At 41.0% G+C, this 24,253-nt stretch overlaps 1 protein-coding gene across 1 annotated transcript in view; it reads right to left on the minus strand.

Annotated features, from left to right (window-relative positions):
• MTUS2 (microtubule associated scaffold protein 2) overlaps positions 1 to 24,253 on the minus strand; it is a 632,886-nt gene that overhangs the window by 50,994 nt on the left and 557,639 nt on the right. The window contains exon 9 of the mRNA XM_054577117.1: positions 5,166 to 5,232. Within this exon, the coding sequence (XP_054433092.1) occupies positions 5,166 to 5,232 (67 nt within the window). The remainder of the gene's footprint in view (positions 1 to 5,165; positions 5,233 to 24,253) is intronic.

Here is a 24,253-nt window from a genome sequence, read left to right on the forward strand (position 1 = left end):
CCCTCCTCCACCCTACTCAACGGAATGCGGATATGAGATCTGTAGCACCACTGCCACACTGGACCATGAGGGAGGGACCACAGTCTTGGAGTGCAGAACAGTGAGTTTTAAGAACCATGCCTGCCACTGGGTGTCCCTCCTGACTTTTATATAAGAGAGACATAAAAATCTACCTTGATTTGCTACTGCTCTTTGGGGAGTTTGTTTTTTGTCTCTGAACCCAACCTTAACGGATTAGTCTAGGACCAATTAACATCATACTGTGTTATAGAATCACACCCTACTCCATGTTTGGACATATTCATACCAGCAGTTTTTATGGTTTTGTGTCAAAGTCATATAGATTTGGGGAAAAGGCTATATTATTTTGTTTACCAGATTTTTCAATTTACTAAATTAAAAATTAAAAAATGATTTGGTTGTGGGGCTGGGGTGTCATGAAAATCTTATACATTATGTGTAGAAGACATAGACTTGGGTTTAAACTCTGTCCCATACCAGTTGTGAGCTTAGGAAAGTTACTTAATCTGTCTGAAACTCATTTTCCTATAAAACAAGGATACCAACACCTATTTCACTGAGTTGTTGGAATGAATAAATAAAATATTTGTGACAGAGCTCGGTAAGTACTAAGCCCAATGCAAATATAAGGGGCTATGATAATAAAATTGGAAGACAAATTTTATGCATAACCCTGACAAGTAAAATCATCTCAAAGTATACTTACAGAGGCATTTGTAGGTATGTGTGGGTTGCTAGTTATAAATGAGAATAAATTGAAAAATCCATTGTAGTTAGTAACTTAAAAACAAATATACAATTTGTGGTATATTGACACAAACATAGATTCCTGTCATAACTCCATGTCAAAGCTATCAGAATTCTTTAATATTTCTTTGTTATATTATAGAACATCCAGGGTTTTGTGTTTTGTTTTTTTTCTCGGTGTTTCAATAGGCTGACTTTAATCAAAATGTGGATTTAACCTTTTAGTGTTCTCTATAATACCCAAGACACTCTGCCGGAATGATTGCTTTGTTTAATATTGCTTTCTATTTTAAAACTATATTTCATCCTAGTGTTTTTAAAGTATTCAGTAGAGATGAAAAATAAAAGTCCATCTTAAGTCTGAAGCTGGCAGAAAGATAAAATCCAATGGATCTGGCTTAGGGTGGGAACAGCCAGAGTACAGTTTGCAACATGTTCAAGAGAGGAAAGTAGCTAGGAGAGGGTGAGGGAAACCACCTGTTTGTCCATCAACCTTGGGGACTGGGGGGTAGTGGCAGGTAAATAACACCAAAAGGAGGACAGCTGGGGTCACTGAGAACCTCTAAGATGAGCGGCCATTTCACATAAAATTCAAGTCATCACAGCTGTGAGCACCCAGAGGCAGGTAGTGGAGTCAGTGTTGCTTCAACTCAACTCTGTACATATACCTTGACTGGACTTCCATCTGGCCATGAGAACATCAGGGCCCATGAGGAGTGTAAGCCAGAGGCTTCATCTGAATTTAACTATGCAGTGCATTTGTTTTTCTGATTGGTGAAGTTCATCTAATGCATCCTTTTTTTAAGGCTTAGATTTTCTAATAAGAGAGCTTTGCTGGAGAGAGGGTCATAAACATCCTCCTGATGGTAGTTAACAACCTGAAGCATAAGGTCTTGAAAGGAGCTCTGCTCCTTGGGAGAACTCATATAAATTTACTTCAGCATTTACACATGTGAGAGTGACCCTTTACTTATTCAATATTTGACTTCCAAATTTAGAGAATGACAGTCTATCCAAAGATCAAGGCTCATATTTTAAGAATTATATTTTCTGAGAAATTCTAAAGTGTGATAAAAATCAAATATTATACCTATTACCAGCATTTCTGCTCCTTCTTTCCTGGATTGGGCTCTGGATTATGGTTTCCTGGAGATTCACTGTGTCCTTTCATTACTTCAACTATTACAGTTGGGGAAGGCTTTTCCAAGGATGAACCCAGTGAAGGCCAACTCCAAAGACAAGGCAAGAGCCTTCGCCCTTGGAAGGTGAATTCAGGATGAGACACTTTCAAGAGGATGACCAGAGATCTCTGTCTCCATAGGGAATACAACATAACACAACTGACAGCAATTTTCAGCTGCTCTGCAAGGACTCTACTCTTGGACCACATAAAGCTCCATCCAAACTATACCCTGGAATATATCTGGATATTATCTGTCTCTTCTCAGGTGTGTGTATGAGAGGGGGGAGGTTGAGAACAAGAGAGATTGATTTAATTTCCTCTTTATATGACAATACTAGATATAATGAGATTAAACCCACTATGATCTTTTACCTTGATTTACAGAATATTCAATACTAACAACATTTCACAAACAGATGAGTTTAGAACAAATGTCAAATGCTGTCAAATGCTATCAAAGCTATTGGTCCATTCTGAGAATACATTCCAGGAAAATAATATAAGAGGAAAAAAGCAATCTGTAAATAGTACATTTGTTGTTGTATAACAGCAAAAAATGGTAAAAACCCAAATACTCAAAGAGGAAGAATAGCTTATCCTAGTTTATCAGTGTGATAGAATGTTTTTAACTATTAAATGCCAGGCTTGAAAAGCTTTTTTGATACACAGAAAGAAGAATGGGGAAACAAATAGTTTTTCCTTCAGTAAATGTGCAGAATGAGTGATGTCTGAAAAAGGATCGTGGCACCCCTTTGACCAGGGCCCATTCACTGGGGTGTCAGGTTTCATTCAGTATTTGCTCAATAGTTGTGTTCTTTGCCTTTCTACATGCATCTACCCAAATCTTAGTCATCCTACAAGGCCCATCTCAGACAGCTGCTCCTCCACGGAGCCTTTGGTTGTCAGCTTGAGGACATGAGCTGAGTATTATTCACATTAATGGTACATAGCACTGGGTCACAGCTGGCCCACATGGTACCTTTGAGCAAATAGAAAAAAAAAAGTCCTGTGTCTGGGTGGCAGCAGCCCCATGCCAGCCAGAGCACAATGGGGCCCAACAGGGCTGCGGGTTAACCCCCATTCAGAGAGCTGCCCTATTGCAGGCTACAACCTGCTTTGTGCAGCCTCTTCCCCTCTTCCATGTCTGAATTTGGAAATTCCTAATTTTTATTTGGCTTGACCATTGCTCTTTATCTATGATCATTTTAAGTCAGGTTTGTGAGCTTAATTTTGTTTTCCTCTCAAGGGAATACTGTGCAAGTCAAGACACTGGAATTTATGGATTTTCAGTTAACATCGAGCCCATATTCCCCTGTCTTTCTTCCATTACAAATGCAGTCTCTACAGTGGCTCAGGTGCTCGCTGCTGAAGTGTCTGCTGGGGCTGGATGCAGGGCTGAGTGGCTGGGGCCACGAGACTCCCAAGGCTGCCAGCCCTCCACCCCCACCCCCATGGCTTTTTCATTTGGCAGGCAATTTATGCTTCTATTCTTAGCACTGATGCAGAAATGAAATAAGACTTAAATATTTAAAAAAAAAAACCCTCAATGTAATCTTTGTGGGGTTCTTGATGCATTTAGAAGCTTCTGGAAAGGACGGGGGAAGTTGCACTGGATTCAGCCCACCTTACCCAGCTGGGTCAGGGTGCACACTCCCAGATCCAAAGCTTGGCCACTGGGATCTGCATGGGGAGGGATTCACCCTAGAGTGGAAGATTTCCTCTCTGTTTTTGGATGGAAGGTGCTACAAACCTAATAGTTATGAGAGTTACCCTCACAGACTGCTTCATCACCAGTCTCTTCTTTATCTGACTTTCCTCTTTATGAAGGGGAAAGGAGGGACAGAGAGATTAGCCAGCTTGCGCTACTTGGCCAGGTGGGTCATGTGCCTGCAAACACTGTGCTCGGAATCACCTAAGCATCCCTTCACTTCATGTAGAAGCACAGGCCCTGCGGACTTCGGCTCCTAGAAACTCCCTGTACAAGCTCTGCCTTGGCTGTTCCTGACAGACCTTGCTCAGAAAACCTGTGGGGTTCATCCTCGGGGGTCCCCAACTGGTGTGACCCAGGTGGAGGTGCCCTGCAGCTTAGGCTGGGAAGGGGAATTGTTATTTCCTGCTTTCCCACAAGGACTCTGCTCTCCTTAGAGGGGAGAAGAGGCCATTCCTGACCCCTCTCAATGACAAAAGAAGTCACAAAAATCACAGTGAAGAAAAAATTTTAAGGTTAAAAAGAGGGGGAGGAGTTATGTTTAGCCATCACGACACTATCCACTGCACATCCTCAGGGTCAGATTCCCCAGAAGTATCTGGCTTTCAGACTCAATCCCACATTCATGGCTGGCCTGGGGGCAAAGGCACTGGGGTGGCCGGCACTGTCCCAGTTCCTCTGTTCCCAGAGGGAACCACACCAGCACATAGTAGGCTGTCCCCAAGACCACACCAGATGTAGGAGAAATGCTCACTGGAAAGAGAAGTGTTAGCAGACCAAGGGGAACAGGCTATGGTTATTTCACCTTCGCTGACTGCTTCTTGAGAAGAGAGAATAACAGGCCCTCAAGAGAGAAATGACATCAAGAATGGGAAGATGGCAAACACCTGGTCTAATCTTTGGCTTCAAGTGAAAGCCCCAGGGTCTGGGGATCGTCCTATCATCTGTGAGGTCTCTTAAGGTTCAGACTGAATAGCACCATCCAATCAGCAGAAGACTGGGAGTTTCAACATGAACCTCCACATTTTAATCCACCCAAACTTGTGTTGTTGACCTTGTGCTATTTCACAGAGTAGTCTGTGGCAGGGTACAACAGTGGCAGGCACCACAGAACACATGCATGTTCCAGAGAGCACCTCTTGTAGTCCACTGAAGCTGGGCTGCTTCTCTTGGAGCCCTGCCTGCCCAGGGGATGCCTAAATGATGGTTGCTTGTCACAGTACAAACACAGGCAGATGGATGGGCTGCCATCTGTGAGCAGCAGAGTCAGGGCCTGATTAGCTCCACTGTGAACTGTTATGAAGCTGTCTTTATGACCAGAGAGATGTAAAAATTATGGCTCCCTGCAAGGCTGCAATAGCCCCCTGCTGTGCTGGGTAAGACACTTCATTTGTCTGGGCAGGTTTGCTCTGGCTTATTACATGAGACATAATTGCTTTTGTTATACATTCACAGGTATCAGGAGAAGACATTCTGTACATCCCTCATTTTCAAGGCCCTACTTACCAACTTCATCCCTGATGTTTGCAAGTTCGATTGACAGCTCTTTTCCTTTCACAAGGGCACTTTCACTCTGAAAAAACAAAACGGACACCGAGAGTCCCCTAGTTTTATGCTCAATAAGCACTTTCACATGTTTAATTAATGAGTCATATTAAACAAATATTTATAAGCCCAACCCTTAAGGAGATAATTTTCTCATTATATAAGATATAAAAACTTACAAAGCCAAATCTGACTCATTTATTTGGATCACATTCAAAGCACAAAGCTTGCAATATAATATTAATAATATCCATGGCTGTGCTTTTCTCTATGTTGCTCTTGTATAGATCATCCTTCAAAGGTTTTTTTTTTGCATATCTATGTCCTTTGCATTAATCTACTGTTTATGTATTATTATACCTTGTTAATCACAATCCCTCTTATGAGATTTTTGACCATGAAAGTGTCCCTGCCCTATTGCTCTAGGGGGCAAATTTTATCCACTGTCCTCTTAAACTTGCCCTTTTGTCCACACATGCACAGCCAGCTCCCTAATGGATGAGCATAAGGTAACATAAAACATTTCTGTAGTGAGGTCAACAACAAATGAAAGGATTCAGAGTTTTTTGTGTTGAATTCTGTAGTAGAAGAAATAAGGGGAAAACTCACACTTGAAGTATCATTTAGTGCAAAGAATGTCATTTGTAGCTAAATAACTGAGTTGGTTTCAAATCTCCTATGACATAAAGATAGTTGAAGCAATGCCGAATGTATAATCTTGTTATTGAGTTTCCATAAATATTTACCTTTTTTATGATTTTATTACTACTATAATAACTAAGAAACATCTGCCATATAAATTCTCTTCAAGTTAGAGGTCCCAAAAATATAAAGTCTCTGTCATTCTGCAGAATGTATTCCCAAAGCAAACATTTCTAAAGAGAAAATATTGGCTAAAATGTGTACCAAATATCTAACATGAATATCATCAAGGCCATATGAATGTTCCTTCTTTATTAACCCCCTTGACCTTGATTTTGGCACCTTTGAAGAACATGCACCATATTTGAATAGACAGTTGTCACAATCTTATTTCTGTGTCTGCTGCATTTAGACCTGGGTAACACGTGTATCACTCACTTTGGGTTAAGGGGATGGCCTCAGGATATTCAAAAGGCATCTGCTAGGCAAAGTCATCATTTCATACTGCCAAAATAAAAGTATATTTGCAGAATAAACTGACAGCTATTTTAGTCCCAGGCATCAACAGTCATTAGCTCATGGGTCTCTTAGGAACAATGTAGCAATGATACACTGTCCCTTTGAGGGACAATGGACTCCCTCTCATTCATGAAGCCCTCTCCTTCCATCCCAGCCCAGAGCAACTTTTCCTTCCCTGAATTTGAAGGCTAGAGAGCCCACCTGGGAGTGTATATTTTCCTAATCTCTAAGCGATGCTGCCTCAATGCCATGTCTATTACACAGGGTTATCATGAGGGTTAAATAAATTAATATATGTAAAGTAGTTAAAATGGTGTCTGGTGCTTAGCAAGCTCTATACAAGTGTTAGATGTTGTAACTCTGTTGTTTCCTTTAATTTTATTGGTAACTGGATAACATCCCATAGATAATAGATGCTTTTCATATTAAGATCAAAATGTGTTTACAATTGTTTACTAATCTTATACTCTGTTTTTAATTTTTTAAAGTACTTTCCTAGCTCTGCCCTGATTTTACTCTAAGTTCAAAGACTGGAGAACCCAGAACAAGGGACTTATTCTAAACAGACTGATCACCGGGACTATATACTCATTCTATACAATAGGGTCAGCTGACATTCAACTTATTACTACAATACAAGTTAACAGTCTGGTATTCTGGAGAGGGTAAATTTCAGTATTTAGCATACAATAATCTTTATCTAGTGACAAAAAAACTAACCCGTTTCTACTATCAAGAATAATTTTGAATACTCATATCCTTAGTCCCTCAGCAGAGCCAGAGGATCAGAACACTGTACTTATCAGACCAGAAATAGCATCACTAAAGTATTCACTCTCGGAATTGAGGAGAGGTGCAGAGATTGAGAGGGGGTTGGGCAGTGAGCAACCAGAACTTAACAAAAACAACAAAAGAACTCGGATTTATAACCCAAAGCCAATATTTCCCTCTGTTCCAGGTAAGAGCCCTTGGAAAAGAAGCCCTGAGGGGAATTTTAACTTGCGTGAGGGACCTCCCCTATCCTAACAAACCCTGGACACTTTTCAGCCAAGGGAAAACTGGGAATTTTGGAGAGTGGAGGCCTGAGGTCCTCGGCAGGGAGGAGGACTGGCCTCAGCTGGGGACAGTGCTGACCATAATGGGGATTACCGATGAAGACTTTGGGACTTGATCACTTGAGTGAAAAGATAATTCTGATATCTCTGGTCTGGCCTGCCCCACTATCTTTGTTGTAGGAGGAGCACAAGGGAGAGAGAGAAAGAGAGAGGAAAGAAGAAGCAGCAGCAAGAAAAGAAAGGGAGAGGATGGGAAGAGGGAAGAGAAGGAAAGGGAAATAGAAAGGCAAAGGTGGGTCTGGAGACCCTGCACCCTCTCCGGGAAGCAGAGGCCATTGAGAGAAACTGAGAAGACAGAATGAAGATGACCCCCTCCCTCAACCCCACCCTTTCACAAACACAGGCTATAAAACCCACCAGTTTCAAACTGCCATCATCAAATAGTTTACCAAGGAAGGGTCAGCTGCCCGAGGTGAGCAACAAACCTGAAAGCTCAAATGTCAACATTAACATACATGGCCAGGCACAGCACTAGAGAAGCCCTTGACCTCCCAACTTCTCCCAGTTCTGTCAAAAGGGTCCTGGGTTTCCATTTGCATTTATGGAGGACTAAACTGGCACTGTATGGTTGTGTAACCAGCCAGGAAATGGCAAATGCAGGATTTTAAAGCCAGAATTCACACTCTTTGTCAAACATTAACATGCAGAGACTCTTCTCTCCTAACCATGCTTATATAGACATAACATCAAGGTTCAAACTGCATTCCCTGAAGATTGGATCTGAGCACTTTTTACCCTGAAGACTTTCATGTCTGATGGCAGAGAGGTAGTGTCAGCTTCTGACCACTCTGTTTCAGTGACAAACTCTTCTGGCTGTATTCACTCTCACCTACCCCCTGACTGGTGTGTATGGTGTTGATTTGCCTGTTGGGCGTCAGGATTTTCAGGGTAGCCTGCCTGGGGCTGTAAATCCTGGTAGGGTGGCTGTTCCCCTATTTGCTGTCCCCAGCCCTCTCAGGTGGCCTCTGCATGAGTGCGCTGCTGCTTGGATCTGGCCTAGCTGAGATCTGCTTGCGAAGGCCTGCACAGTTTGGCCACAGACCTTCGTTCTTGAAATATAAACTTTTCTAATTTATGAATTCTCTGCATTGATTTGTTTTATGCTTGCCAAACCAGAGTGACGGGTGCAGCCCCGCCGTGGGATGAGTCGACTGCAGTGACTGCAGGGATGCTGTTCCCCAGACAAGAAGTGAACTTAAAAGACCTTCACTCTCCTGTCCTTGCCTTGAAAAGCTATCGTCCATCCACTGTTGTCAAGAGATCTCAGCAGCTGCCTGGCAAGGTCCTTAGGTTCTTTTGAACACCCAGGGGTGAGGCTGTCCTGAAGACTCCCTCAGAAAGGACCTCATGCCTCCATTCCCCTTCGTCCCCTTACTTAAGCCAGTTCCAGGCTGAGGACATGGTGAGATGACTGAACTGCGAGCCAGGCCTCCTCCTCTGGCCCAGCGATAGGTCAGTGCCTCGCTTCACTGGGGATGAGCGGAAAATTCCTAACGGGTGCCAGGCACATGAGCTCCTGCTTTCACTCCAAAGGTCTAAAAATAGAACTTAGGATTAACCATCCAAAATATCCTAGTGACAGAGTCCAGAAATCACTAGTCTAAGAAGGCCACCCCTCTAATATGACCGTTTACCCAGTCACAGGCTTAGCTGGAAATGGGTCCTCGGTGAACACTCATCTAAGCCCCAGACCAGCAGCTGTGTCTTCTTAGCCTCCTCCTTTATCTGGTCACAACCTCTGCTTTGCACTCTGACTTCTCCGTTCTCCCTAGTGTGGTACATTGCAATCACAGAGGAGTTCACAATCAGCCCTGACCATGAAACCTCCAGCTCTCCCATCTCCTAGGCCTCAAAAGAGCCCTGCACATCTGCTACAGTGAAGCCCATGGTTCTGAGATGCGGCTGCCATGCTGGGGCCGCTCATAGACACTGGGAATGCTGCCTTCGATTTTCCCTAGCTACAGAGTCTGGCAAAGCATACCACCTGCAATCATTCCACTAACTTCAGGCAACTCGATGTGTGGCTGAGCCCCGGACAAGCCTGCCACACTCTTCTTTTAACATGCCTGGTCAATGGGAGTTATCTCTTCAAATGGTTGATGCCACGCATGTGAACTTGGTGGTAACAAGATGTGAAAATGCCTCTCCTTGTTAGTATCATCCATATGATTCTCAGTGGGCACCAGCCATGTAAGCCCCTCCTTGAATTAGAAACCAACAAAACAGCCTGTTTATCATTAAAACTGAATGTTGGGTGAGTCTGAGGTACTTTCACTCCAACTAATCCAGAAATTGAAAATATATGCAAAACAACACATATTTACTGAGTGACCACTATGTGCCAGGCAGATATGACAGGCAGGATATTTCTGCCTTCAAGGAGCCTTTGAGTCTCCCAGAGTCAGTGAACAAACAAGCAATTATAAAAAAAATGTGGTATGAACGATGGGGCAGGGCCAGTGGCTGGTGTGAAGATCTCCTGGGACCACAGGATGAATAAGGAGGAGAGTAAGAAAGGAGTGCCCCAGGCAAAGGCCAGGGGAACTGGTGACCAAAATAGCACCTGGGGCTATTTCTGGGAACCTGCCACCCATATTAGATGGGCCCTGCTCTTTTCCTCACCAAGTCTCTCCCTTTTGTCTGATACTCCCTGAAAGAATTTGGCTGCTTCTTTTTTAAGATTTTATTTATTTATTTTTAGAGAGAGGGGACAGGAGGGAGAGAGAGATGGAGGGAAACATCAGTGTCAGAGAGAAACATCCATTGGTTGCTCCAGCTGGAGACTGGGCCTGCAGCCAAGGGACGTTCCCTGACTGGGAGTTGGACCAGCATCCTTTCCCTTGGTGGGGTGTCCCTCAACCAACTGAGCCGTGCTGGTCAGGGCTCCCTGCAAGAATTCTTGAGTAACTATGAGGGATGCTGATGACAATTTCATAAAATTAGTTGTTGTCCTGGGTGTTTTGATCAGCTCCCCCTTCCCCATGTGATTTTTTTTGAAATGTGGGTATATATATATGTAAATTTTTAAAAAATATATGTAAGCCCAAAGACTTCCAACTAATTTTTCTGATCTTTTTAGCCAGCCCTGAAATCAGTGCAGATCTGGAAATTCAACCACATACGCTGGGCTGTGTTTTCCAGGCTAAACAAAAGTCCCACAATCGAGAGCTGAATAAGAAATCTATACAATTTTGGTTTTTAAGGAAACATTCTGATCCTTATTGTGAATTTTGAAACTCAAAGCGACATACATACACATGAAACTACAAAGAGGTTAAGAAATTTTTCATTCTTCCCAGAAACATTGCTTTTCACCACGGGTTCCAGGAGTTCAGGTTAGGCTTTGATTCTACACAGTAAAACTGGGTCACACAGGGAAATATTTCCCCTATATTTCAAAATGAAGCAGCCACAAGGTGATGTCAACAGAACTTCTATATCTTTAGCGTTGTTTTCACACCACCATTGTGAATGCTGCATTCATTTTCAATATTAATATTGAAAATACGTGAAGGTTGGTAAGATGCATACATAACTGAAAAATTCCTTTGGGAGGTGCACTGACCTTTTGTTTTTCATTTATTTAGTATGGCTTTTAGATAACACTGATGCCATGCTTTGACTTCATTAATCAATGAGTATTATTTCTTTCCCATATAATTAACACAGGCCACCATATTTTGTATCTGCCCCTCTGTGCTGAAATTAAATTTAATATAGACTGGTCAAAGGGAAGGGTTCATTCATAGTTAATGCTCTCAAATACATGACAATATCTACTTGTGTGAAAAACGAGCAAAACTGTATCCTCTTTTAAAAATCAGAATGACTAAACTTAAAGGGGCTTCATTCCAGCCTTTGCCCTTATGCATGCTGGGGACTGTCAGTGCTCACAAAATGACTTGCTTCCCTAAGAGGCTGTAGTTAATTAGGGGATGTCATGCCACACCTGGATTGCTATTGAACAATTAGAAAGGACAGAGACTTACTGGGCCCAAGAAGAAGGAATGTGAATCCAAAGAAGTAGTGCTGGGGAATTTTGGATCTCAAAGTGAGCAAAAGAAAGGAAATTTAGCCAGTACCATGATTTTCAATCCAGTTAGGTGTCACTTAGGAAGTTTCTTGCCCTTTGTGGATTCAAGCTTCCTCTAATCACCTTCCCAAATTCATTGCTGTCAGATCATCCTCACCTACCTGAGAGGAACAGTGAGGTGCCTTCTCCCAAATCCCACCACTACCAAGGAGAAAAGGTATATAAGATTAGCCTCTGCCGTTACAATCAACACAAAGAAGGTTAGGGTAGAGATATGCAAATTAACCCCAAAGGGTCAGGGCGGTAACTAAACCTGCTAGGTGAGTTGTAGTGAAAGGAGCAAAGCAAAGGGAGCTCAGAGAAAGCAGTCACCAAAGTAATAACAATCTCACAGCCTCCTCAATTGTATTAATTTCAGGTTAGAAGGGTGACAGGATGCAGACACGCCAGGCCCTGAGGCCACTGCACACCTACATTATGCCGCTCAGATTCCATTCTTATCAAAGCTCCTTATGAAGCTAGGCCTTGACTCTAAAAAGAAATAACATGTTTCTCAGGCAGATTACCATTCATTTGCTTGTCATTTGGTTATCATTCACTTGCTCGTTTGTTTTCTTTAATTGTTCAAAAACAAGGTGGCATTCTGGTTTATACATCTAGTTTATTTATCCTAATAACTCGACGTCCCAAGAATGATCTGCTCTGGCAGGTTAAGGGTAAGTGGACTCTTTGGGATCCATCTGGGTATCCCAAAGTTCTTCCTGGATCACACCTTTCCTTTCAAAATACCTGCAGAATAAGTTTTTCTACAGAGTGCCGCTCTGCTCTACGGATGGAAAAAAAGGGCTCTGTAATAAATCTGACTGAAAATAACCTCATAGGGTTAACTATCACAAATTCCTAACTGTGCAGGTCATGGTGGGTAGTCACTCTCCAGGCCTGTAAAAGGTTTATCTGTGCCTTAAGCGGGCCCTGTCCGTTGCTCTTGTGCATCTGTATTAATATGCCTTTGAGATGCCAGAGTAGTCCTCTTTTTTAGACCCCTCAGAGGCGTAAGCACTCTCAAGGGAGCACATATCCTTGGTCACCCTGTACTTTGCTTTTTCCAACCTTTATGTAATCTTCCTTACATTCCCTCCTTAATTCCAAATGTATAAGAAAAACTGCAAGACCATCATTCTTTGGAGAACCTGAAATCTTGTTTCTTGGCAATGTCCTCAGTTTTGCTCAAATAAATTGTTATAAAAATTCTCTATGGGTTTGAATATTTCTTAACAGCTCAGACTCACAAGATGGACCCTTACTTCTTATTAACTCAAGTTCAAGAACCTGGGTCTGGCTTTTAACCTGGAAAGTAATTCTCCATACTCCTCATATACTCAGACTCCTCTGTGTTTCCTCTCAGCCTTCATCACACTGAACTAACACACTTTCATTCAGGCACTGGTTGCTTAGAATTCCATTCCTTCTCCTCACCAGTTCACAAAACTCCCGCACATTCTTCCAAGTGAAACTCAGGTTCCACTTTTTCCAAAAATGTTGCCTACAATTCTAGCACTAACTTCTCTTTTCACTAGATTCCAGTAACGCATAAGGTGAGGACCACAGACTCTCACTTAATTATACAATACTCCACTTCTGTATTAATATTTTATTTGCTCTATACATGTTATTGTTACCTACCCCACTTGCAATTTCTCTTGAAAAGGTAGAAGTACAACCAAACAAGTAAGTAGTAAATTCCATTGGGCAAAATGTGTCATACACACATACATACACACACACACATGTGCACACACACATATATAAACATATATAATCGTTTATATATATTATTTATATATATATTTATATATATATATATTTTATTGTCTATGCTATTACAGTTGTCCCATTTTTTCCCTCTCCTTATTCCCCTCTGCCCTGCACCAGCCCCCACCAGCATTCCCCACCCACCTTAGTTCATGTGCATGGGTTGTTCATATAAATTCTTTGGCTTCTCTGTTTCCTATACTATTCTTAACCTCTCCTTGTCTATTTTGTACCTACTATTTATGATTCGTATTCCCTGTACATTTTCCCCCATCCTCCCTGCACCCCTCCCCTCTGATCTCCATTTCTGTGATTCTGTTACTGTTCTAGTTGTTTGCTTAGTTTGTTTTTGTTTTTGTTTTTGTTTTTTTTAGGTTCAGTTGTTGATAGTTGTGAGTTTGTTGTCATTTTACTTCATGGTTTTTCATTCATTCATTCATTTCATTCATGGTTTTTTATCTTCTTTTTTTTCTTAGATAAGTCCTTTTAATATTTCATGTAATAAGGGCTTGGTGATGATGAACTTTAACTTTACCTTATCTGGGAAGCACTCTATCTGCCCTCACATTCTAAATGATAGCTTTGCTGGATAGAGTGATCTTGGATGTAGGTCCTTGCCTTTCATGACTTTGAATACTTCTTGCCAGGCCCTTCTTGCCTGCAAGGTTTCTTTTGAGAAATCAGCTGATAGTCTTATGGGAACTCCTTTGTAGGTAACTCTCTTTTTTTCTTGCTACTTTTAAGATTCTCTCCTTATCTTTAATCTTGGGTCATGTAATTATTATGTGCCTTCATGTTTGCTTCCTTGGGTCCAACTTCTTTGGGACTCTCTGAGCTTCTGGGATCTCCTGAACGTCTATTTCCTTCGCCAGATTGGGGAAGTTCTCCTTCATTATTTTTACAAAGAAGTTTTCGATTTCTTGCTCTTCCTCTTCTCCTTTGGCACACCTATGATTCGGATGTTGGAACGTTTAAAATTGTCCCAGAGGATCCTAAACCTCTCCTCAATTTTTCTGAATTCTTGTTTGTTCATTCTGTGTGGTTGAACGTTTATCTCTTCCTTCTGCTCTAAATCGTTGATTTGAGTCCTCATTTCCTTCCCTTTATTGTTGGTTCCCTGTATATTTTTCTTTATTTCACTTTGGATAGCCTTCGCTTTTTCCTCCATTTTATGACCATACTCAGTCATTTCTGTGAGCATCCTGATTACCAGTGTTTTGAACTGTGCATCTGATAGGCTGTCTATCTCTTTATTGCTTGGTACTATTTTTGGAGCTTTGATCTGTTCTTTCATTTGGGCTGTATTTATTTGTCTCAGCACACCTATTATGCTAGAAGGGGTGGAGCCTTAGGAATTCACCAGGGCGGGGCAACCCAGGTCGCTGAGTTGTGGCACTGTCTGTGGGTGAGGGGTCTGAGAGGGAACAATGCCACTTGCTGGGCTCTCTGCCCGCTTTCAGTCACTTCCCCTGCTACCCACAAGCAAATTGGGCCTTACTGGTGCTGATTCCCAGGTGGGTGGGTTTGTATATGTTCTAGGATCCCGTGGGTCTTCCCAGTGAATTCTCCTGTGAGGCTGGGAGTTTCTCCCACTGCTGCATTCCCCACAGATTTTTACAGGCAGAGGTTTTGAGGCTTTCTTTTCCCGCACTGGAACGCTCGATTATGTGGTCTGTCTCGCTCCCCAGGTGTTCCCCTCAGATTATTTGCACACAAATGTGGGACCACCTGGGCCCCCAGCCACTGCCTTGCCCACCTGGTCCTCCAGCCACAGCCTTGCCATGCATCTTCTCTGCCCTGGCTGCCTGTCTCTGCCTCTCTTACCTGTCTGGATGAATATTTCTTCTTTAGCTCCTTGGTAGTTGGACTTCCATACGGTTCAATTTTCTGGCAGTTCTGGTTATTTTTTGTTTTTAAATTTGTTGTTGTCCTTCTTTTGGTTGTGTGAGGAGGTAAAGTGTATCTACCTACACCTCCATGTTGGCCAGAAGCCCAAAATGTGTCTTTAAATAATTCTTTGATAGTTCCCACAATATGTAGGCACAGAGTAAACCAGCAATAAATATTGTCAATGAAAAGGTTTTAAAAAGTTAAAAACATAAGCACAATCAGCTTTTTAAAACCTTTTGTTAATTTAATACATTTTTATTCATTTTATACTCTAGCAAGATTCTAGTTTCTCTCAAAATTAATGCTAAAGAAGCACTTTCAGATTTCAACTTCTTGGCCCCATCTCTGAAACCAATTACTTAAAAGTATCTTTAATTGTCCCACCACTCTTTTCTGAACCTCTCTAGCTGCACTATGATCAAACTATTAAGAAATTATCTTTTTATTTTTCAAAATTAAGTGTTTTATTTTGTATCCATAGAAAGTTCTGAGGAAATGTTTCTTTTTTCTTTTTTTTAAGGGTTATTAAACTGTGATAAAGTAACCAGAAACAACTTTACCAACCATTTTATCAAGCCTCTTTCAATGGTGAGGTTGGGATTCCTCAAGTTGATTGGCGAATTAAAGGAGTTCATTGTGGGATTTAAAGAATTACTGATTTCCAGAGTTGGAGATTAGAGTGGCATCCCATAATACTTCTGGTACACAACAGCTGGCCCAATAGGTAACCATTGAATAAACAGACGATTTTGGAATACTGTTTGTGAAGTTATCCTGAACAGCAGAAGACTAAATGAAGCAATATTTTTTAAAAATATTGAACAAAAGAAAGCCCTCAATTCCTAAAATGAGAACCCATGAATACATGTCTACAAAACCTCCATCAAGAATACTATTCTAAAACGCAGCAAAAAGAAGTCAAGAAATGTGGATGTAAACATAATGAGAAAGTTGATAGGCACAGCATAAGTGTTCAAGTTTTCATCAGTAAAAAATAATTTGATTAAATTGGAGGTTTCAAAGCCAAAAGTTGTGAAAGTTACTTACATATCACACTGCTAAAGACATGAAATAACTTTTAATTATCTTCCAAAATGCCCAAACTAAGAAAAATGAGACAGGGATGATTATTTTTAAGAACTTGATTTGAAACAAAAAAAAGGGTGGTTTCATTTTAAAATATACTTTTTAAAAAAAAATGCCTGCATACTATAGCTTCTATTTCTAAAAATTTTGTATCAGGGTTTAGGAATATGAACATAATATTGTACATGTAGCAAATCCTTCCCTTTTATTACAATTATTGTTATAAAGCTTTCTTCACTGCCTTTTTGTGCCCACTCTTTTGGAAAAAGGGCTTAATTAATGTTGGATTTGCAAACAGCTGAGTGCAAATGTCTTAAATTTCTATTTGTTGTTAAAAGCACATAAATGTGTACATAAATATTTTAGTTCATACAGTAGAAAAGCCAAACCCACTGAAACAGTTATTTCTATTGGAATAAAAGTACTAGTTGACTTTTATGATAACAGTTTAGTTTTCCTAGGTATGAAATACTCTGACTTAAGGTCACGGTTTATAAACAGACTGATAACTGATGTTCCCAAATGGCCTCTTTGTAATGAGTTTTATATTAAGCCATATATTTCCTTTACCTGGTCGCATACTATACTTGGAGTTATCTCTGTAGCTGATGTCCACATGGGTAGGAAGGAGGTGATTTCAACCCCTTATTAAATCCCATTTCAGGTGCCTTTGAGAAATCCCATTGAGCATAAGAATAAAATATATCACAGAGACAAGATTTCTGGCCAACATATTTCTAGTAGTAAAATTAAAAGCATATCCTAATCCATCTGCAAGCTGACAAGCAAATGTCAAAAGCAAAGAACAGCTTTGCGTTGGAACTATCATACAGTTCTCCCTTGTACTGTATTTCCAGTTCCCTGGCTATGAATTTCCTGCCACTGAAGACCTGAACACACCCATAGACTCTGGCCCTTAGCTTTCACCTCTGTGCTACTCACCCCATGGGATGCAGGAAGCACAGAGAGACTAACTGCACTGGTGTTTTCTTCTCTGCCCTTACGAATATAAATTACAAGGATGGATGCTGTTTGTGAAAAAGAGTGGTAAACTTTCAAAGTTAGAAGTTGGCCGAGAAATACATGTCTAGCTAATCTAAATTCCCCACTAGGACATCTTTGGTTTCACAGGTACATTAAAATGCATTGAGAACATTCCAGGGATTTCTTGGCAGCTTGGATTTCAAGCTGTTCGAGCAGAGCTCGACTGTTTCAGGAAAATGCAACAGTTACATTTGAGACTGCGGGAACAAGAATTATGTAAGGCTCTGCAGGGTGGGTGAGACCAGCACACAGGAACCAGCAAGGCAGCCTGCCTCGGATCAACAAAGCGCGCACACACACAGGCTAGGGGAGAGGGACAGAGGTGGCAGCTCTGGCTTTCTCTCTGCCCTTTCAAAGGAGGAGAAGAAAGAAGAGAGAGAGGGAAGGCAAAGTACCGTCTTGTCCAGGCACTGAAGGCAGATATAAGGCTTGCAGCAGCAGTGGCCCATCACGGCAGGTTGGCTGGCAAGGGGACCTCCTTCATTCAACGTGTCAGCGGTAATTCCTAAGGCGAGGTACTGGCTCAGATGAAAGGGGCGCACAGCTGGGAGCTGTCACAACTTCCACGTGGTCCCCTCCCCTTGGCTACCTTATTTCTCCTAATAACATCAGGAATCCGGGAGCCAGTGGAACGGGAGGAGGGGGTTGCTGAGCGGAGGCGTTGGGATCCTGCTGCGGGGAGAGGAGAGGGAGGGAGGCAGCCAGGAAGGGAGGGGACGGGGAGGGAGGATCACTTTGCCACTGGAATCCTCTGAGCGAGGTGAATCGATAGTCTCAAAACAATCAGGCATAAACAGTTTGCTGTCTTCAGAGAGGACAGCCCGCCTGCCTATAAGCGGAGGGGGTGGGGGTGGGGGTGGAGGGCGGACTGAGGCCCCAGCCCTGCCCCTGCGCGAGAAGGCACCACGCTGATACGCCTGGAGAGCACGCGGGGACACAAAAGAAGAGCCTGGCATCCACGGATGCTCTGCGCCGGGAACTGCAGGGAGGGCTAACAGGCTTGGTTCTGTGCAGACGCTGGCTTTCTGTTTTCCTGAGAAGTAAGCATATAAACGTGGTGTGTCTGGCTTTTCCTCTCCTGTAACCCCTCCTCTCAGGGTATTGGTTGTCTCTGGGGACCACCAATTGCTCGTTTTCAAATTTGTGTGCCATGAGCAATTTTTTGCCTTATTTGATGAAATCTTTATATCTGAAATATAATTGTGAAGTTGTTTGCCTAGGCAGATATTCATAAATCTTCCTAGTGGCTTAAGTAATTAAACTTGGGGACTGGGGGGCAGATATACCCCCTGGGCGTATCAACATAAAATCCTTATAGGACTTAATTTTCTGGGCAATTTGTAATCTTTCAAACAGTTAACAGTAAAAAAAAGGAAGGGGTAGGGAGAAAAGGTTCTTTTTTTCTTTTTTCCAAAAGACACATGGCATCTTAAATATACATTTGTGTAGTCCCGAAAGTAAAAGATTTGAATATTTACAAGTTTAACTTTGTATTTCCTGATACTTCAAAGGAGAAATCCTGAAATGTATCATCTGCAGAAACACACAGTTACCTTTTTGCGCATTAAATTTGCCTAGAATTATAGAGACAACAGTTGTTAAAATTATCTAATTTTACTAACCTGAGACTTTCTAAGCAGATTTTAATTAAGTAGCACAGGCTATTTAGATTTGCTTGTAAAGAGGGCAAGGATATTTGGTGATCAGATAAGAACAGACATGTTTGCCCTAAACTTGAAATAATAAACTCATATCTTTCTTTTGAACTAACAGGTAAATTATCATAGTTCATTAGGAGGGCTACATGACTGACAACATTCTAACTGTACGTGCACTTTTAGCCATCATTTCCACTTCTGTACTGCAATAATCACAAAAATATGCAAGGCTGTATTTGTGAGGATATTCAATTTAGCATAATTTGTAACAGCATAGTAAAGGAAAATACTCTAGATATGCAACACCTCCCCAATGCATGGAAAGGTCACACATTGTTGAGAGAAAAAATAAACTGTTATAAAAGCACAGAGCAAAACTATACTCACATATACATTTATGTGAGTCTAGAATAAAGCTTTTGGAAAGATACATGCCTTCCATGTAACAGAAACCATAGCTTAGGGAATGAGAAATACGGGCGAGGGAGTGACTTTCTAATTTTTACCCTCTTGCCAGCATTTACTATTTTTATTTTTGTAAAACAAAGTGTACCAGGGAGAAGGCAATGGCCAGGGCCCATTCACTCAGGCTTGCCCGCCTCAGCCATGAGCTTGGGCAGGCCTCCCTGAGGGCGGGAAGCTCACAGTATCTGGAGCTTGAACCTGGTCTGAGAACTGTTCCAAACACTTTTGAAATAGTAGGATAAAAAAATTTGTATTGCAAGAAGCTGCTCCCTGCTACACCCATGTTCACAGCAGCATTACAATAGGCAAAAGGTAGAAGCAACCAAAGTGTCCATCAACAGAGAATGGGTAAACAAAATATGGTCTTTCCATACAGTGGGATAGCATTCAGCCTTAAAAACAAACTCCAGCTCATGCTACAACATGGATGAACCTTGAGGACATTATGCTGAGTAAAATATGCGGTCACCAAAAGATAAATACTGTGTGATTCCACTGATATGAGGTACCTAGAGTAACCAAATTTATAGAGACAAAGGAGTACGGTGGTTGCCGGGGTTGCGGGGGGAGGAGTGGGAATAGAGAGCTGTTGTTTAATAGGATGAGTTTCTGTTTTGCAAGGTAAAAAGGAGTCTAGAGATTACACAATAATGTGAATGTACTAAAAGCTACTGAACTATACACTTGAATGAATGATTCAATAGGCACCTTTTTCTCATGTGTGTTTCATCACAATTAAAAGTAAAAATGTGGTAGCTTGCACTCCCCTGGAGGCAGACAGTCCCTGCACAATAGGCTGCATCACAACAAAGCCAAGCCCCCATGGTAGGAGGAATCAGGGGAGTGGGGAGTAATAGGAAACTGTTTATAAATTAGGATTTAGATTGCACTGTACTAGAAAACTACTGCTTATTCTTGGTTGATGTATGAGAGTGCTTGCTCATGCAGTTCCCCCACAGATTAGGCTGAGGCTGAGAAGGCTATCCAGAGAAAGAGGTCATTCAGCCTTTCTGCCTGTGCACAGACAGAACTATGGGGCATGGGACCAGGGTTGGCTCCCTCCACCCTAGACAGCATTGCTGAAATCTTGGCACACACGGTGCTACAACCTCAGTGCAAATAACCCAGGTTTTGAGAAATGTACCAATGTCCTAGGGTTGTGCCATGTTTGTCTTCTTTATATTTTAAAACAACTTTAAACATACTCAAAAATAGATAAATAAATACAAAGGACCTTCGTATACACATTTCCAGTTTCAACAGTTATCAAAATTTTGGGACATGTGTTTCTTTTGTCCCTTTTTTACTCTTTTTTTCATACACCCATTACCCAGATTCAATGATTATCAATGTTTTATCACTTTATTTTTGCTTGTTACTTTTACTTATTAATTTGTTAAAGTATTTGAAAGCAAAACCCTACATACTTGAGTATGAGTTGCTGAAAATTATGAACACTTTTTAAATTCTCAGTCGAGGATATGAGGTCTGTCCAGAAAAATTCCAGCCATTGTTAATAAAATGAGTGGTTTGCATGACAGCAATGTAACCTGGCAGCCAAGGAGAGTGAACTGGAATGTTCATGTGTGAACAATGACGACTTCATTATACTAGTCAATAGGGGCAGCAGGCGCCTTTCAGAGTGAACATGTGTACTGTGTGGTCATTGCATTCAAAATGACGGAGCGAGTAGAGAGCAATGAATCTCCACCAAATTTTGCATTGAGCTTGAACATTCCTCCATGGAAACTATTCAGATGATTTAGAAGTCCACAGCTATGGGCAAGTAGTGATTGGCAACTTCATAATGACAATGCGCCTGCTCATGCATCATGTCTCATTGCAGAGTCTTTTGGCAAAACATTAAATCACTCAGGTGACTCAGCCCTGCTAAAGCCCAGATTTAGTGCCCTGAGACTTCTGGTCTTTCCCAAAACTAAAATCACCTTTAAAGGGAAGAGATTTTAGACTTGGATGAGATTCAGGAAAATACAACGGGGCAGCTGACAGTGAATGAGAACAGAGTGAGGTCCCATGATGCCTACTTTGAAGGGGACTGAGGTGTCATTGTCCTATATACAATGTTTCTTGTATCTTGTATTTTCTTCATTAAATGTCTCTATTTTTCATATTACATGGCTGGATACTTTCTGGAAAGAACTCATGTTTATTAATTTTAGAGAGAGAGGAAAAGAGAGAAAACATGAGAGAGAGAGAGAGAGAGAGATGTATGTGAGAGAGAAATGTCAATTGGTTGACTCCTGTTGCACCCCAACTGGGGATAAAACCCAAAACGTAGGTATGTGTCCTGACCAGGATTTGAACCTTGAGACTTTTGGTGTACTGCACGACACTTCAACCAACAGAGCCACCCGGGCAGGGCATGAACATTCTTGTATAACCACAATGCCATTTAAACATTGAACAAAATGACAATATTTTCTTGGCATCTAATACCTAGTCCAAAACAAAATTTTCCTGGTTTCTGAAAGAAAATTATTTTAATTATGAAAATTATTTTTTCATATTTCTATATGATGATTTTATTAATGTAAAATATTTTTTCAATTGGTAAGTACCAAGGGTAACTTAAAATGTAAAAGCATAAATAGTGGTCAGAAATCAGACTGCTTGAAAACAGTACATTTCTTTGCATGTAGAGGAAATGATGTAAAGTATTGTATTATATTTCAAGGTTTGAAAGCATCCACATTAAAAAAAAAGACATTGCTTATTTTTAGCATGCACATACATATTTTTTTCAATTACAGCTTGAATTCAATATGATTTCATATTACTTTCAGATATATAGTATAATGATTTGATAATCATGAACTTTACAAAGTAGTTTCCTTGATATTTCCAGTATCCGCTTGACACCATACATAGTTATTACAATACTTTTGACTATATTTCTGTTCTGTAGTTTACATCCCCATGACTATTAGGTAACTACCAATTTGTATTAATCCCTTCAGCTATTTGGCCTAGCTCCCCAGCCTCTCTCCCACTAGCTACCATCAATCTGATCTCTATCTATGAGTCTGTTTCAATTTTGTTTGGTCATTTATTTTGTTCTTTAGATTCCACATATAAGTGAAATAATATGATATTTGTTTTTCTCTGACTTATTTCACTTAGCATAATACCCTCTAGGTCCAGCCATACTGTCACAAATATTAAGATCTCATTCTTTTTAATGGCTGAGTGGTATTCCATTTGTATAAATGTACCATAACTTTTGTACCCACTTGTCTCTTTATGGACACATAGGTTGCTTCCATAGCTGCAATGAACATAGGGGTGCACATATTCCTTCGAATTAGTGTTCTGGCTTTCTTTGGTTATATACCCAGAAATGTAATCACTGGGTCAGAAGGCAGTTCCATTTTTAGTTTTTTGAGGAAGCTCCATACTATTTTGCACAGTGGCCGCAGCAGTCTGCATTCCTTATGTACTGTTAGTTTTCTTGAATCGGGACTCAAAATAGGTCCACATGTCACATTATATGTTAAGTCTCTTGAGCCTCTTTTATCAGCAGCAGTGCCCACTCCTTCCCTGCCCAACCCCCTCACCTCCCACCACCAGCCACTGACTTACTCAGAGACTGAGTGGGCTGGCTTGGAAAATGTCTTGCACTCTGGATTTGCCTTTTTGCTTCTTTGTAATGTAATTTCACTTTTTCCTACATTCTTAAAAGTGAAATTTAGTTCTTGAGGCTGGATGAGACTCAGGCTCAATTTATTTGGGTAACAATACCTCAGATGGATGTGTGGTCATCATATTACATCACAGCAGGAAGCATGCAATGTCTGGGTGTTCCATTGTCAATGATGCTAAGGTGGGTTAGATGTGATAGCCTCATCTCCTGCAGCATAAAGTTCCCCATCACCCTTTCATCTATCTAATGATGTCATTTGTTAATGCTTATTACTGGAATAAATTACTTAATTGGGAGTTACAATATGATGCTCTGATTCCATCATACTTTTGCATTTATGAGCTGGAATTTTTATATAAGAAGGACTTTTTCATTATTAACTATGGTGATGTCAGTTCCCTGCAATACAGTTTATACAGAAAAGAAAGGATAAGTGTTAGTCCTTTCCTTTTAAGTGCCAATTTTCTGAATAAAAGACTTGGTGTAGCACTGGTATCAAATGAGATTGTTTGCTTTCTCTTTCTTTTTCAAAACATTATCATGAGCTCATGTTTTTATGTTAATATACACAATGTGTTTAAATCAATTACATTTATTATTCTTTTTTAGATGCTCAAATTATCTCATTTTTGGCCAATGAAAGTGCCTTCTTGTTGGTCTCTGTGTCCTTTTGACACAAGTCATTAGTCTACCTCCTGTGCTTTCTGACACAACACAGTATCCTGGGCTCATCTTGAATATTTCTTGCTATAGATCTAAGACTAGCTTTCTCCTCCAGGAGCCTTGGTTCCTCCTAGTAGAGAATGGAAATTAGATACAACATCCTAGGGTGGTGTGCTGTCTTTTGAGGGCCAACTGGTAAGGGCGAGAGGTCCCTTGAAGAAAGTGATCCTTCCCACAGACAAAACATCTAAGGAAGAGGCCACTGAAAAACTCAGAATGGGGCCTTAGGATGGAGTGAGAAAATAGCAGCTCCTTCTCTGGGGCCTTTGGAAATGAAAAAATGCTCAGTGAAGCTCACTTTGAGGGACATAAACTGGATTTTCTAACATGGTAGCATGCCAAGGCTTAGGTGAGAAGATACCTTCTAACAAACATTTTCTAAGAAGTCCCCAAAGTTCTTG

The sequence above is a fragment of the Pteronotus mesoamericanus genome, unplaced genomic scaffold (genome assembly GCF_021234165.1).
Source record: "Pteronotus mesoamericanus isolate MK-2021 breed Mesoamerican mustached bat unplaced genomic scaffold, CSHL_Meso_final contig_41, whole genome shotgun sequence".
Classification (NCBI taxonomy): Eukaryota; Metazoa; Chordata; class Mammalia; order Chiroptera; family Mormoopidae; genus Pteronotus; species Pteronotus mesoamericanus.